Raw genomic sequence first — 16,894 nt, forward strand, 5'->3', positions numbered from 1 at the left:
TCTTAAAGCTACTGTCTCTTCATGTTGGGTGTGCCCTATAACATGCAAAGGTGTTTGTGGTGGTGTATTTTATATGGATATTTTATCTGTCCAGACATGCAGATCTTGAAATTTTCTGTAGTAGTTAAATGAATTTCCAAGGTAGGAGCCTGTAAGTGGGGCTTAATCACCTCTTCACAGGCTGATGATATAAATAGTGCCTGTAAAAGCTATTTTGGAAATGAGTTTGATTGATTTTTGTTATATATAGTGGTAGTTACTAGAGGGAATCTTTGCACTACTGTGTTTTCAAAAATAATCTGTAATTTACAAAAGAAAATTGTAGCATACATACATCTGTCTTTTTGTTGTTTTTATAATAGTGCCTTAACTGAAAAAATCGTGTCAGTATTACCAAAAATGAAGTGTCCACATCGTTTGGAACCACATCAGATCCAGGGACTGGATTTCATTCATATATTTCCTGTTGTACAGGTAATAATTTCATGGTGTTGTGATACTTTGCTGAAAAAGGCCATAAAACTTGCATAAAAAATAGAACAAAGCTTTGAATTATTGTTTGGCTCTTTATTTAACTTAAGAATAAATAAGCACAGAGAAGTAGTTTGAATTAATTTTTCTAAAGAATGAAGTGACATTGTGGAAGATAGAATTTTGAAGTATTAGAAAGTAAACAAAACAAACTCTTAAATTCTTTGCAGTGGAGTCAGATTGTGCCTATTGTGGAATGCCTGCTTAAAGAAATCTAAGTTTTATCTTGTTGTGGAATCTGATAGTCTGCTTTGGCAGATTAGGAAATAGAACAAATACCTTCCAGTCTCTGTTTAACTTACTCCATAAGTTATGCAGATAAACCTTGAATCAGAAGGATATGAATAAGGCAAAAGTCATTGGGGTCATTTCTTTAAGATAATTCATCCTTATTTCCTATCACTTAAAACCTGTGTTCTGACAAGTGATCCTCTTACTGTGTATTTGTTGAGCACCACTAATTCACCATGTGCCTCGTTCTCAAGTTTATTAAGATTTAAGCTAACACTTAATGTGTTCCAGTTACATGTGGTATTTTGAGAATCCTTGGCATTTTTTGATTTTCCTTTCATCTACACACAGAAAGGTATCTTTGACAGATAGGGAAAATGAAGACTGTTAAGCAAGCTTCTTTTCCATTAAATATCTCCTTACCTCATGCCTGTGAAGGAATTTAGCAAGTAAGAAGACTCTAAATTTCAATCTGTAAGAAGTGGGGAAAACTTCCTGGTGCTCTTTCCTCTTCTAGTTGGAAGCTCCTGAGGAAAACCACACTTAACAGCACTCCCCACAAAACATTCTGTGGTGTGTGCTGCTCTTACACAGCTTTCAGGCTTGCTAATGTTTTTGCTTCTGAACCCTTATTTCCTATACAGAAGAAAAAAAAAATTCAACCCAGGTGAGTTTCTTGCCCGGGTCACTGGATGGCAATGAATGGTTACATTTATCCAGCACTAGGCTTCTTTCATGGGGTATATATTCTTCCTCCTGTAAAAACAATAGCACTAGGTGTTCTTTTCTGTCACCTGTTTTATCACAAATCCTGGCTTGGGATATTACTTCTGGAAAGGAGAAATATTAATTCTAAACAGAGGAAATCTGCTTCTGGCTTTCTCTGAGAGCAGTGACTCCCAGTATTTGTAGCTGGCCAGTAGGTGGTAGAGCTGACCCATACAAGTCTTTTTTGATGGGCTTAGTTTTTAGTATGTAGAGGATCTTGGTTTAAAAATTGTGGCTTTCTGTCAGGTCCCTGTGAAGTTCTGCCTGCTCCACATCTCATTTCACCCCATCCAAGACAGACTTTCAAGAAAACTTGTTGGTGTCATCAGAATACTGTGTTCTGAAAAAGACCATGCAAAATAAAAAATGCTGACTACACCATGTAAGAATTACGTCTTTGATAATGGCACTTTATTCAATGCCCTGTTAAAATCAAGATTCCACTTGCTATCTGTAAATCTCAAATCAGTTTTCAAATACTACAAATGCTTGCTCTAAAGTCTGGCATTGTGTCCCATTAGCTCTTGCACTGTGCAAGAATTTAGATGGATCCTTCCCTACAGGAAGAAATTAGGCTGAGTTGGCTCACTGCCATAGACTGTAGCAGAACTTTAAAAAGAAAAAATTAAAAATCTTACAAATATTCCATTGGGCAGAAATGTCATTCTTCTTCCTAATAAATTCTGCATATGATCACAGGCAAAAGTATGTACACAGTCTTGTGTTGAGATGTTCTTGGTAATTAATATTCATTTTCATCTCTTGTTGTCATCATGTTCCCCTCACTTTCCAGGGGTTCATGGTTATAGCACAGGAAACAGTTGTTGGTTCAAACTTGGATCCCACAACTGATCTCATCTCTTCTGTGACCTCCTGCACAGGCTGTCAACAGTCTGCAAGATTTATCTTCTCCAACATTGTTTAAAATGTACTTCAGTATTTTGTGGCTTTTTGTGTGGTCTTATAAATGTCAGAAGAAGCCTTTTTTCTTGCACAGGCATGTGGTTCTTCTTGAGCACTTCATAGGCTTGAAGATCTGTCTGTTCATGGTGGAGCTGTAGTCTTTTAAACCAGTGAATAATCTACAGTAGGACAATTTCATACAAGAAACATATGCACAAAAGAAAAAGAAATGTTTATAAAGTAGCAAATACTGACACATTTTGTTAGGGTTAGGCCAAAGAGTTGCTGTGTTTACAAATAAATCACATGCTCTTATTTCCATGCTTAAAATGTGCTTTTAACTTTTATCATGTATTAAAAAATAAGGCAGCAGTTTGATGCTTGCTGCTATTATTATTTTGTTTTCAGCTAATACAATTTTTTTTTCAGTGGCTGGTGAAACGTGCAATAGAAACAAGGGAAGAAATGGGAGATTATGTCCGATCTTACTCTATATCACAGTTTCAGAAAACTCACAGGCTGCCAGAGGTAAGATCAAGGCAGTTCTTGTTTCTGTTATAATATGTCAGATGTTCAGTTGCATTACCAGCCTCACAGGTCTGAAATCTGCTCACTTCACCAGAGTAAAGTGCCATTGTTTTGTGAGTGAGTGTTAAAGGAATCCCCTACAAATTTATCTGGGAAGAAGTTGAAGAATTATTGTGACAGAAATTTTGTAGATTCTGGTTAACTTTTGCCCAATGATTGCCTTCGTTTTTTGGTGGTATTTGGTATTTTTGTGTCATTCTAGCTGTTCAGAAACACCCAGCATGCTGTGGAGAATGTAATCTAGTTAGTAAATTGAGAATGAATATGCTGTTAATATTCTATAATTTGGGGTTTCTTTCAGAGTGCTGAAAGGCAACTCTTGTCTTCCTGTATCCAAACCCCAAAATTTGCTCTTGAAAAGTAGATTTGTAAAAAACTTCATTCAGTAGCTGAACTGTTCTTCAGCAATGACATGATGTTGTCTTGGTAGAGGAGGAGAGATTGAATGAGCTTGGACATGTGCCTGTAGTGCAAAGCCATCAGTTCTGTTCTTACATATCACAAGGCAATTGCATTTTTAACATCCAGAACCCAAGTTTTGTCCCTTAGTAACAGGATTAAAGGCAGATGGCCCTAGTGTTGGGATAGACAGATTTAATTAACTTGGCGTGCTTTCGATTTTGATTTATTTTTTTTTAATAATTATCTTTAATGCTTAGAAACTAAACAGTAGAGGAAACTTCTCTTTTCCACATCAAGTCTATCCCAGCTTAATTAGTTAATAGTGTAATAAAGATTGGAGATCCCAGTAGTGGGCTGGGACTGCTTTTTTGTCAGGTCCTGCCTGAGCAGAGAGCAGCTAGGCTGCTGATCTGGACACAGTTTTGATGACCTATCTCCCATCTGAAGGCAGAAGCAAAACTTTTCTTGTTAATCACTAACATTTCACCAAATCTCTGGGCAACTCAGAAACTGTTTGACAGCTTTGTTTCACAGAATCATTAGAATGTTAAGAGATTTAGTGTCCATTCCTGGTATTTTTAATTACCTCCACTATTGTCTTTCAGGATGAGGAATTCATGCAAAGAAAAGAGAAGGCACTCAAAACAGTTACTGATATCTTTGTAAGTATGTTAGATTTCTTTTTTTTATGGCCAAGCGAGTGGTTTTAGTAATGAAATGGATGTGGTTAATTGGGTTTTATCATGAGAAGATCCCAATTAAGTTACATGTTGATCTTCATCCTTGAGGCAGGTCTCAAATGCCAATATATCACATTGATAGGTGGGCACTGTATGAGGAGATAAACCATATCCACTGCCTGCATGGGCTGTGTGGAATCCCACACTATCAAACAAAAGTCACAGGGTAGCCTACAGACTATTGAACCCTCAGCAGACTTAAATGTGTGTTTGAAGCTATCAGCAGTTGTGCTATTTGTCTTGAAATTAGTTAATATGGTGATGATCTTAATTATCTGCATTTCAGAACTTGACATTTTCACTTCTTGTAATTAGCAATGAAAGTAAACACCCTCCTTCAGGACTGTTTTCTTCAACAGCAGATGTTGGTTGGGAAAGGTGGTCTCACCTGTGTTCTCCCTTTCCACATGCAAATCTTCTAACTCTTGGATAAACTGTATGTATTTTTTGAAAGCTTGTTCATGAGTGCTACAGAGAGGTAAAATAGTAAAACACCTAGGCTCTCTCACTCTCATACTTGAACTCAGCTGTCTGGCTGGTAACTGGAGTTTCTGTCCTTGCTTTCTAATTTCCCCTTTGCTTGGGACCATCAATTCACCATTTCTGACTCACAGTAGTTCACTACTGCTTTGGGGGTTTTTGGATCATCTTGATAAATTCCAGGCCAGCATTTGACAAGAGAGGAGAAATCTGGGTTTGCTTTGAATGGGACATTTTCAAGGCTCTTCAATAGAAGGTGAAACCCTGCTCTCCTGAGAAAATCCCTGTTTTTTCAGACAGCTCTAGCCAGGCACCCTGAGCTCTTCATGCATAGATGGAGGTGCTCAGTGCTGGTGTAAGGAGCCACATGAGAGGTTGTGTAATGGGCCAGACAAGTCACCTACTCTTTTGACAGGTTTGGGAGGGAGGTAGTTGTTTTTCTGTGCAAATGATCTGAGTGCTGGTGAATATAATATATGTGGTTGAATTACAGCATGTGTTTGTAGAATAACATTGCAATGAAAGTCTCCAGGTGATGACCAATGGAGCTCCTTTGTCAATCTATTTGAATAATTGTCCTTGCTTTGGAAATTTCAATTACAGTGTCTAAAGTGTTGTTCCCCATGTTTTAATTGGGTTTTTAAATTATCAGCAGACTTACATTGAGTCTTTAACTCCAACTAGAAATACTTGTCTTTCCAGTGAGACATGTATTCTGTTTTACACGTTAGCTCACCCTCTGTCAATTTGTACTTGTTTGAAATCTCCACTTTTGGATCACATCTTTGAAAAAGATGGAAAGCCTTTTCAGCAGTGTTATGGTGCAGGAATTGTTTGTGGAAAATAATATTTTGTGTGGTATGGAAAGCCAGATTTAAAAAAAGAAATGTTCTCCCTTCTGTTTTTAAATTGGGAGCAGCTCTATCAGTACAAAATAGTAATTGTGAATTCTTGTTTTATTTGATGGGCTGTTGTTGAGCTATTGGATTACACTTGGATAGCAGGAGATAAAAGTCATTTTACTACCCAACTTCTTGAGACTTTTTTTCCCCTTAAATTGTAATAAAATCTGCTTTAATTCCATTGTAACCTGTGATCATTGAATAAATAATAATTGCATTTAATTATCTAAATTTAAATTTAATTATTTAAAATCAGAGTTTAAAAATAGAATTAACTCACAAGGTAAATTTCTAGACACTGGCATTAGCCAAATCAGATGTTGAGTGTTACTTTTTATTCTTCTTTCAAACGTGACAGAGGAGATGGTTGAGACATTGTTTCATGTTAAACAGTCATTTATAATGGTTTTTTAAACTTAAAAAATTTCTGTAGGAAATTGCTTAGAAATTAATTCAGTAAGGTTTTATAATGTAGTACCAGAAAGAGAAGGTTAAGGCGATTTATTTGGGTAAGAATATTGAGTTGGAAAGCTAAAGTTTATATCACTTTAGATGACAATTCCTCATTTATTTTTTTATAAAAAACCCTTTTACAAGCTCTGCACTCATTCACTGTCTTGCAGGAAGTTTACAAACCCCAGAGAAAATACAAACGTCAGACAGGAGCTGAGGAGCTGCTGGATGAGGAATCAAAGGTTCATGCTACACTTCTGGAATATGGCAGGTGAAAGGCTTCATTTAGCTCTCTCTAGGTTTTATACCGTGTATTACAAGCAGTACAGATAAAATTTGGATTGTGGTAGGGTTTTTCCTATTACTTCAGAATTGAGCTAGTTCAGATTTACTCCTGTTTGATTTCAGATTTTGTTTCCTTACCCTGCAAGTTCTCTGGGGACTGGACAGTCCTCATATTTGTGAACCATATTTTGTACAGTGGGAGACCAGGCTTTATGCTCCTTCTAGGGTGTGTTTTTTTAACATACCTGTTTTTTATAAAAACAGCTTAAATACACCATTCTTCCAGATAGTGTGTGTCAATCAATATTAGGTTTTTGCAAGCAATCCACTGAAAATTTGGTGAAAAAGGACCTGCAGATGCTGTTGCTTCTTTTTCTCATTCTCATGTGGTTGCTGCATCAGGAGGCTGAATCATGGTTGAATGTTTTGTCTTCTCACTTTGCTGCAAACTTTCATTCAGAGACAAAGTTACCAAGGCTTTTGATTTTCCATTATCTCTGAAAGTCCCTCTGGTTTACTGAGAGCTCTGGAAACACATAAAAATGAAGTTACAGAGCTTCTATTTCTAGTTTCTATTTCCAGTTTTCTTTTCACAGTTTAGTGGTAAGGACATCTTGTCTGCTGTGTGAGCTCTTAATACTTAACAAGTGCAGATTACATCTGAATTCCATTTTTTATCTTCTGGGGCTTCTTTTCCCCCAAAGCAATGGATTTTTTTGTTTGTTTTTTGTCTCACTGTTGTGAGTACTTTCCTTTTAACAGTAACATGGACTGTAGTGTAATAGCTCAGGATTTACTTTCAAATGGGAAAAGAGCATTCCCTTTTCCTCTCATGAGCTTTACATGATAATATTTTATGGAAAGTCAAGATTTGCAAATCTTGATGGGATATGGAATATTCAGATAATGGATATGAAACCATTCTGTAAATATGCTCCAGTACCTGCATATTTGGTTTACTCAAAACATTTCAAAACTAATTTGATCCTGGCTCTTGGTGCATATCTTATGTTGAAAATTGATAAAAACTTAATGTATTTGTGGAAGTCATAAACAACAGTATTTTCCCTTCATGTTACTATTGTTCTTTTAGGAGATATGGATTTAGCAGACAAGCAGGAAAAACAGAACAGGTAAAAATATACTAATTTAAAATGCTCAAATTGTGATAAGAACTGCATTGTTGAAGTGTTGGTTACTGTTAACTCTTAAAAGAATACAGGAGAATAGACAGCTATAACTTCTACTGTTAAGAGATTTTACAAATGGCTAACTGCAATTAAAAACCTGCATGCCATGAAAGGTGTAACTGATTACCCTTTTTAAAGGATTTCCTTCATCTCTGCTTACAGATCACATTTTGCAAACTGTTTTTTTTTTGTTTAGAAGAAAGACAGTTTGGGCATTGGGTTTGTTTTGTTAGACTTTTATTGTTAGGTAATGACATATTTTGTCTGTTTATATTTTTCAACTGAGTGTTCCATAACGTGATCATTAAAGAGTCTTTCTTTTTAAAGAACCACTCAACTTGGTAAGGAATATTGTAGACATTTATTACAAAACACTTTGTTTAATGTGATTGAGAAACCTATAAATAAATAAATCATTGTCCTTCTTGAAAATTGGCATCTTTGCTGTGCTTTTGACAATTATGGCATCTTAAAATGTCCATAAAATGCAGGGTACCTGCAGTTTTGTTGTTTCAGTGCAGACATTAAATTTGGCTACAAGTCTTTATTACAGAGATAATGAAGGTAATGCATTAAACACATCATGGACCCAGCAATACATTGAGTAGATTAAAGTTGCTCTTCTTTATTATCTCAATATTCCACATACAGATGTCACATTTATGTTTTTATAAATGGAGATATTTCTCAATCTAGGCATGCCTGTTTTCCACTCAGAGTAACCACTAGTCATATTTATAGAGTTCATTTTGTTTCTTCAAAAATTCTGTTGCCTTTGGGATATTGTATATTAGATGTTCATCATTGTTGTTGTGGAAGCTGAGCCTCCAGTAAGGCAGAAGTGGACAGTGAAATATGTTAGTGGTGGGGTAGGGTGACCTAGAAATTGAGTCTGGGTGTCCTCAGTTCTCTTTACTTCAGTGGTACAAATTCTTCTAACTGAACCAGCCATGTTTGCAATTTTTATGTCGTATGTTTGTTACACCAATATTAAGTTGCAAAAACAATTTATTAAAAAAAAAATCAGTCTTGTCCTGTGTAGTAGGCATCATATTCTGGGTTGTCTCCTGAGGCTGGCAGCTCTCAGAAGGCTGTGCTTCTGAAAGCTGAAGGAATCTTCAGACCAGATAAGTCCATAGGAAGCCAGAGACACAGTTGGAACACTTGTGAGGAATCAGGAGGGCTTACATTTCAGTTGGCATGATTTGGAGGGTGAGGATGTTCCAGTAGCTGAAATGTATTTGTATAAACAGAATAGCTACATTCCAATTTTCTCTTTGATGTCTTTCTTAACACTTTATTATACCTAGTTCCAATATGCTAATGGCTTCATTTTTCTTTAAAAGGCTGAAGATAAAAAAGCAGTGCTACCTCCAGGGCTTGCAGCAGCAGGGAAGGCTGAGCCTTGTGATGAAGATGACCTTCAGGCTGCTGAAGAGGTGAGCCCCAGACACAGCAGGCATGGGAGTTACTAACCTGGGGGAGAGAGCAGCAATTTTCACTGCCCAGTCATTCTCCAAAAGAAGGAAAATTTCCACGGTTAGTTGAAGTGAAAGTTGCTTCCCACAGGAGAATACAGAGCCTGAAATTGATCCACAAAATTAATGCTTGTTGGTGCTTAATACCCCAAACCTTTTTTATTTCTTGAATCTGAGCATTTTTTAAAAAGGTTGATTTTTGGTTGACAGTGGGAGTGGAATAGTCTGAGTGAAAGTTTACTGTTACGAGAAATTTTCCTTACATTTGGTAACTTTAGCCACCTCTTCTTTTCACAGACATAGGGCCCCATTGCATGTTTTAAAATACACATTATATGATACTAATTTTATGTATATGTCCTTGGCAGAAAGATAACAAAATGTTAGAAGTTAAATTGTTATGTGTAATTCTTCATATTTTACTGTAGCTTCGCATTAAAACTCTCATGACTGGAATGGCTGCAATGGCAACAGAAGAGGTCAGTAGCATTTAAAACTGATACAGCTTTCTTTAAATTATGGTTGATTGTGGTAATTATTCTTAAAATCAGGCTGCTGATTCAGGTCTGAAGTCATGGAATAACTGTTTAAATTTTCGTAAGGAGAGTGCATAAAAAATGGTTGAATTAGGAAGACAGTAAATTTTACAAAGCTAATTAATTCATCATTTGCCTTGAAATTATAATGACAATATAAATAAATGCCTTTAAATGGCTTCTACAAGAATTTCAGGGCAAAGACATCACTCTGCAGCTACCCAAGATGCACTATCTTAGTTTTCTCATCTTGTGAAATTATTCAGAGGATTACTGGGGAGAGTGCTGGAAAACTGTGCCTTTCAAGGTTCTTTTCAAAGCACTTATAAACACAACATTAGACTAAGACACAAAAATACTGGATATGCATCTTCTTTTCTTAATTTGTTGTATTTAATGATACAGTGGAACTTGTAGTCTGTTTTTGATTTCTGGGTGAAAGGACTGGAAATAATTTCAGCTGTTGAACATTGCTTCTGTTTATGCTGGAGTCATGAAAGAAAAGGTAATAATTAGTCTAGTCTCAGAGTTGACTGACATGTTTTGTACTGAAATCCATTGTAGAATTCAGTTCTGTTTGAAAACTGGTTTTATACATAGTGCAGTTTAAAGGTGAATTCTTGCACATGCCTGCATGCTTAGAGGTTTGTTAAGCAAATGCAAAATTAGTATAAACAATAAAAAATTAATTTCTAAAATATGAATAAAAATTTGCTAAAAGGATTTAATTGAGACATTCCTATCAGCAAAATTATGTTTGGAGGGTGGAATGTTTCCTGGACTTTTCTTATCATTAGAGATTTTTACTCATTATGCAAATTTCTGTTTAAAATTAGAACTATTCAAAATTATCATGTAAAAGTACAGGCAGTTCCAAAGCTCCAAGCATTTTCTTGATACAATTGCAGGGCAAACTGACAGCAAGCACAGTTGGCCAGATTGTTGGACTCCAGTCAGATGAGATCAAGCAAATTGTGTCAGAATATGCTGAGAAGGTAAGTGTGTTACCTGAGTGGGTTTAACAATGTGGTGTTTGATAGCTTTTTAATTTAGGCTTTAAACTGCCAACTTCATTGCCATGATTCTCTTGCAGCACACTTTTTAATACATGCTGTGGGGCAGCAGCACAGCCAGAGTTCAAAGTTAAACATACCCAGGCTTTTGGTGTGATAGCACATGTCCCTGACTTGCATTTGTGACTAACTGGGGTTTAAGCACCTGCCTAAATCCTTTCATGGATGAAGAGGGCCCTGAGTTGTATCAATTCAAACTAGAGGCCTAAATTCTTGATATGCTTTAGAATGTTCAGTGTTAAGCACAGAAATACAGCTCTGTGGGCCTGCTCAGTGAAAAGTCTAGGCCTCCTGCACTCAGATTTCCAGATGTTTGCCCTGGACCCCAGTTCTCAGTCATGCCCTGGCTCTCAAGTTTTGAATCTCATCAAACTCAAACCTTTGTTGCTTTGAGGAGTCAAAGCAATTAAATGTGTGTGTTTGCTCCAGTTACTGTGTTCAGCTGTGATTGTTTTTTGCAGTAATGTGAAAAGAAAATCTGGCTCTTCAAGCAATTAATGCATCCAATACATCACTGCCAGATATGAGTTATAGGTCGCTCTTACTTGTCCAATAGTCTTCTCATATTTCTTCCTTTTTCTTGACACATTTGAGGTATGGAGCTTTCCCATTTTGGAGATAAACCCTATAGCTCAACAGCAAATTCTTGGCCTTTCTTTATTATAAAAGATTGGAAGAACAGAAGCCCAAGGGTCATATTTCAATGTTACATTTCTTCTGTTCTGAGAGAAGGGAGCAGGACCTTGACTATTATAGTAGAGCAATGATTAATACTCTGAAAAGTAAGAACTGATTCAAGTCAAACCAAAAATAGATCACTTTTCAAATCTATGGGATGTGATAAAAAAAAATAGAATTTCTGTGCACGTATGCATGCACCAGGAAAAAAATTAAGGATGTTATCAAAGAGTTTATTGAAGCATCAGCAATGTTTGGATATAATTCTAATAGTCTTAGCCCCTGGTAACTGTACATGGCCTGAGAAACACAGCAGTGCTTATTTTTTTATCAGAGTTTTGTCTTACCACAAGCCCAGTAAAGATACCTGACAAGCCAAATTATAGGTCTGATGTTGCCATGGGCCAGGACCTTTCTTACAAGAAGCATTTTTGCACAAGGTCAGTGCTTAAAATTTTCTGCATTTGCCCCTCCATTCTGCTGCCATGTTAACCTGCTGAGTGAACTGGAGGAGGGATTGTAGTGTCATTCCTCACCTTCTGAAAATACTGGCAGAAAATTATTAATGAGTAGCAAATTGATCATCTTTAAACAGCCAGAGACATTAGTGATGGTTCTTTCCCATTTTCCAAAAGCAAGCTGTACAGTTTACTTCTTGAAATAAGATCCACTTTTTTTTAATGGGAAAGCTGTACTACATGGATTTTTACTATTTCTGCAAACATCAGTCTCAGACTAGTTTAGCTCATCTTTGTTTCTCTTGCATTTCCATTTTTCTCCATTTGTATCTTATGCATGTGAGAGGCTAAATGTGGTGGTGAGAAGGTTTTGGAATGCATAAGATGATGAAGGAATGTGATTTGCCTAAATAATGAGAGGAATAAGTAAGACTGAGTATATATTTGTTGAGTAGTTCAGGGTCACAGGTGTTGCTTAGAGGCATTTCTTTCTTTCCTAACAACAAAAGCAAAGAAAGCCTCTGAATTGTTGGGTTAAGCCATCAGAATTGGTCTTTTCTTGCATGGATGTAAAAACATAACATCATTAAGCTGCTCTTCAGTATGAATTACATAGAAAATGGAGAGGAGGAAGACAGGCTTTGCCTCTTATTTTCATTTAAAATTAAGCTGCTTACCCATCTGCCTGGAGTGAAACCAGGAGCAAATATGAGTGAAGAATATATCACATTTCTTGTAGCATTTTAGCTGATTATGCATTGTAGCAGTTGTCAACATTGGGTAATTATTCAAAAAGCACTTAGTATTGAAGTCTTTGACAGACTATAAATTAGCACTTGAGGTACTTGAAAATTAACTGGTTTTCTAGTGAAATATTGGAAAATGGATTAAGTGAAAAAAAGAAGTCTGAGTGCTTGAAGCAAATTACAAAAACAGATGGATGTAAGTATCAAAGTGAAGACTTCCAAAAGGTACAAATAATTTTTAGGCAAATAATACCTTAGAGATCAAGATATCACTGGTTTTTAATGATTCTTTTGTCTACTGAAAAAATACAGTTTCTATTCTAAATGTTATTTTTTATAAAGAATGTTTCTGTCAGCTTTGCTTTCACAATTCAAGAGAAGAGGAGCTGGATCCAGATTGCTGTCTCTGTTATGCATTTATGAGACACTCTTGGCAATGCATGCTGGATGGAGTAGTTCTCAAAGGCTAGTGTCAGCAGTGCATGTGCACATACAAAAAAACCCCAGAGTGGTAAACACATCTACCACTCTGAGCATGTCATTGTCATTCAGCATGGAGATGCATCCAAGCCTCTATTTCAGAATACACTATTGTTCAAGGCTTCTGAAAATTCTGGAGCTGCTTGTTGGGATGTGGAACATCTCTGATTCAACAAGTTCAGTGAATACCACGGCTTAAGGTGTCTTTTAGTATGCTTCCATTTTTTCCATTGAAGAGCTCTACCAAGTTTAACCATAATGCTGATGAAAAAAAAAATCTATCTTCTAGTACACTGTAGTATTTTCCACCTGTTGCAGAGCACCTGACTTTTTTAGCTTACTTTACTTGTAAATTTTGGAATATAATTCAGTTGTTCAGCTGCTTGCTTATTTTGATGGGAGGTAAATCAGTTAAGTCGTTCTTTTGGATAGACACAGTTCTTGATAAGGAATATCATAGGTGTGTCCCACTTTGGTATTTCCTGAGCTTCTGAAGAAGCAGAAAACAGTGCTGTGAGGTCCAAAAGCTTGTTGTTATTGGTTTTTCAGCAATCTGAGCTTTCTGCTGAGGAGAGACCAGAAAGGCTTGGAGCTGCCCAGCAACACAGAAGGAAGGTGGCATCTCTCAACAAGCAGATCTTGCAGAAAACCAAACTCCTCGAAGAGGTGAGTACTGTGTGTGTAGTAAGGAAGAAAACATTGATAAAAGTGGTTGATCACAAAGTTTTTGCCATCCAGAAAATATCTGCAAGCTATCTTCTGCACCAGCTATTTGTCATGCTGAACACTGATTTCTCTGCTTGCATTGCCCTTGGATTGTGAGAACAGGTTGTGTTCTTGGGGGCAGTTGGCTCAGCCTTAATTTTGGGAAGGACCATGATTTTGCCATTGTAACAGTTGAGGGCCCTTTAATTCTGTGCAGCTTGTTTTCAGTACATAACAATCTCAGTGCTGTTTTTATATGGGGAAAAAATGTACTGACAGCTGTAAGCCAAATATAATCCTTTTATCACTTTACTAAAGTAAGAATTTCCTGGCTGAATTTCATTTACCACTTGCCAAAAGCAGCTTTTGAAATCAGTGACAGTCAAGAACCCTGTCTTTTAAGTAATATTTATGGAGTTCTGGCTTCAATACTGCAGTAAGTTTTGGCAAGATTTCTCAAAACTAACAATTCATGTCAGTTTTCATGAGATGTGCACTGCAGACTTAATTTTTTTTAGTTAGTTAGGATAAAATTTGTTGGTGAACTATTGGTAAAAAATTATGAAAAACAATGAAAAAGCTTTATTTTTATAAATTTGGAAAGGGAAGAGTGGAGCATTAAGTCACAGCTCTGTGTTGTGAACAGCACACTAAAATAGCATGAAAGGAAGTGGAACTGAGCTACATGTGCATTTTTTGTTGGCTTACTTTTGCTCCACTTTTGTAAACCATGCCCTATTTTTGTTGTTACTATTTGCAATGTTATCTTAAATCATAGGGAATTTAAAGAAGGATGTTCTTCTAAAATTATCTTCTGTAAATTAATTACCAAGTGAAATATCTAATATTTGTTTATAATACATATTTTGCTAACTGCCTTACTAGACTTTCCATAGACACACAGAAGAAAACCATAAAGCAGCTTGGTTATTTGGTGTGGAAGTGTCTGTGGTTTGGTGCCATGGTGCTTCTGTGCAAGTCTTGAATTGCCCTGACTTATTTGGAGAAGTATAAAATGGGACTCATTCTTAGCTTGGTGTGAAACTAGGCCAGTACAGCCAGGCTAGAAGAGTTTGAGCAGTTTAGCAGAGATTCTGTCCAGTAAGTCACCATTCTGTTGGCCTCTATTTTGGAAAAGCTGTTGTTTATTCTGGGACTTTATGGACCTAAAGGATCAGGTGGAAAATGTTTGCTATTAGTAATTAAATATTCAGTCAGAATTCTTGCAATCAGTTGCAAGAGTAGCTGACAAGAAAAGACAGTGTTTGTTATGCTTGGCCTGCTGTTTGACAGACAACCATTATGAACAGCTCAAATATTCTCTGTTCTCCATTACAGGTGTAATTAGTGTGAATATAGAATCCAACTCTTTTTTTTTTTTTTTTCTCTTTTGTAACAGTTGCAAGCTAAATGTGCTGATCTCCAGGCAAAATGTACCAAAGCAAAAGAGACATTAACAGAGGTAATCTTTGGTTTTATCTGTGCTGTTTGTAGCTGAAACTTTTTTGAGAAATTCTGTTTGTGAAGGGGTGTATTAAACAGTAAAGGTGTCTGCCAGCTTAATTCACTGATCTCATGGTGTGGGAAAGTTAATTTATTATTAATCAATTTAGTATCAATTTATTATTAATTGTAACCCTTAGGTTAAGAGTTACAGTGAAAAGCTGGACAAGGAATTGGCAGCCTTAGAAACAATAGAATCCCAAGCAGATTCTAGGTAAGTTTCTTCCTTTGTTACCTTTGAAATTCTGAAAAATAATGGTTTTAAAATGAATCATTCAATGATTCTTGGTTTGTCAACCTTAACAAATAACTAAGATTTAAAAATTAAATTATTCTCCAGTTTGCTTTCCAGAGACAGGGAAACATTGCAATAGGATTCAGTCAGAATGAAAAGTGTCAGTCTGTAGTTCAAAATAATTGTAGGTGTTTAAAGCAGAAGAACCCTAGACACATCTGACAAGCAGATGAAGCCTTCTTGATTTATTTTGTTCATATTTGAAACCTTCATCTCACATAAATTAAATAGAAGTCTCTCAAAACTTTCACAGCAATGAGGTTAAAACATAACAAAGCCATCAGAATGTTCAGTGTAACACTCCATCTTTATTTTGACCTTGGTATATCAGTGCTGATATTTGGGGTTTTAATTTACCCAGGTTTTATTGTAAATTTATTTAGAACTAAGCTTGTTTTAATATATGTTAATTCTCCATCTGTTTAAATTGGAAACTAAAAATCTAACATAGTTTACTGGATCTTCAAATTTAGCGTATTACAGAGTCTGAGAGCACTGGTGGCCATGAATGAAAACCTAAAGAGCCAGGAGCAAGAGTTCAAAGCACATTGTAGGGTAAGTTCCAGTGTCTCCTGGAAGGATTCATTTCAAACTTGGTAAATAAGCACTTTCCTGGTGTGTTGTGCTGTGTGTGCCTGTCTGTCATCTGTCCCACACTCCCAGGTACTGCTAACTCCAAGTTTATATTGAATATTAGCACCCCTGGAGCAGGGAGGAGAGAGGAAGGATCTTCCTTAGTACCTTTAAGCAGGTGTGGCCTTCCTTAATACCTTTAAGCAGGGAATGCTGTTTAATCTTCCAAATTTAAATATTATGTGTGTGGTCAGCTCTGAAATGTTGTTAGAAGTTGTGTTGTCAAGATCCTTCCCTCACCTTTCTTAAGAGAAGAAGTCTCAGTTAAAAAAACCTCAAATTTTGTTTGTTTTAAAGGAAGAAATGGAGAGACTACAACAAAATATTGAGACTCTGAAAGCTGAAGCAGCGGAAGATGGGGAGGAACAGGTAATAGCAAAAGCCTAAATTCTTATTTTCAAATTGCATTTGGGAATGATTGTTTAAGTCTTTCTTACTTCTGGGACATTCTTGTAAGCATTGAAGTATCTGCTAGAATATTTAAAGAGCTCTGTAAAGCCACGGTTCAGGCTAATAATCCTAGAAATACAGGAGTGTGCAAAAAGCAACAGCATTATCTGTTCTTTTGCAGAATCCATGGGGCTCTGCTTGTAGATGCTTTTGTGCCTTTTACTTCTTTCTTTGTAGTACCAGAGAAGAATCTCTGGGTGTTGTGCTAAAAGCTGTGCATATCTCTGACAGAAACATGTCCTCCTTAGAAAGAATGTCTGGTTTGGTTGTTTTTTTTCTTAGAAGTGGGGTTATCTGAAGGATGAAAGCACAAGCTTTCAGTGGCTCAGTGCACTGCATGCAGTGAGCAGCTGTCAGAAGTTAGACTTTAACACAAGTGCATCCAG

The 16,894-nt window shown here is 36.4% G+C and overlaps 1 protein-coding gene across 2 annotated transcripts in view; it reads left to right on the top strand.

Annotated features, from left to right (window-relative positions):
- Nucleotides 1–16,894, top strand: part of CCDC93 (CCC complex scaffolding subunit CCDC93) — a 33,011-nt gene that overhangs the window by 5,282 nt on the left and 10,835 nt on the right. For both annotated transcript variants that reach the window (XM_054636620.2, XM_077181695.1), the window contains exons 4-16: nt 363–474; nt 2,863–2,961; nt 4,029–4,085; nt 6,169–6,269; nt 7,377–7,416; nt 8,820–8,912; nt 9,380–9,430; nt 10,396–10,482; nt 13,472–13,588; nt 15,027–15,089; nt 15,271–15,344; nt 15,899–15,980; nt 16,356–16,427. In XM_054636620.2, coding sequence (XP_054492595.1) covers nt 363–474; nt 2,863–2,961; nt 4,029–4,085; nt 6,169–6,269; nt 7,377–7,416; nt 8,820–8,912; nt 9,380–9,430; nt 10,396–10,482; nt 13,472–13,588; nt 15,027–15,089; nt 15,271–15,344; nt 15,899–15,980; nt 16,356–16,427 — 1,048 coding nt within the window. The remainder of the gene's footprint in view (nt 1–362; nt 475–2,862; nt 2,962–4,028; nt 4,086–6,168; nt 6,270–7,376; nt 7,417–8,819; nt 8,913–9,379; nt 9,431–10,395; nt 10,483–13,471; nt 13,589–15,026; nt 15,090–15,270; nt 15,345–15,898; nt 15,981–16,355; nt 16,428–16,894) is intronic.

Source organism: Agelaius phoeniceus, chromosome 7 (genome assembly GCF_051311805.1).
Source record: "Agelaius phoeniceus isolate bAgePho1 chromosome 7, bAgePho1.hap1, whole genome shotgun sequence".
Lineage (NCBI taxonomy): Eukaryota > Metazoa > Chordata > Aves > Passeriformes > Icteridae > Agelaius > Agelaius phoeniceus.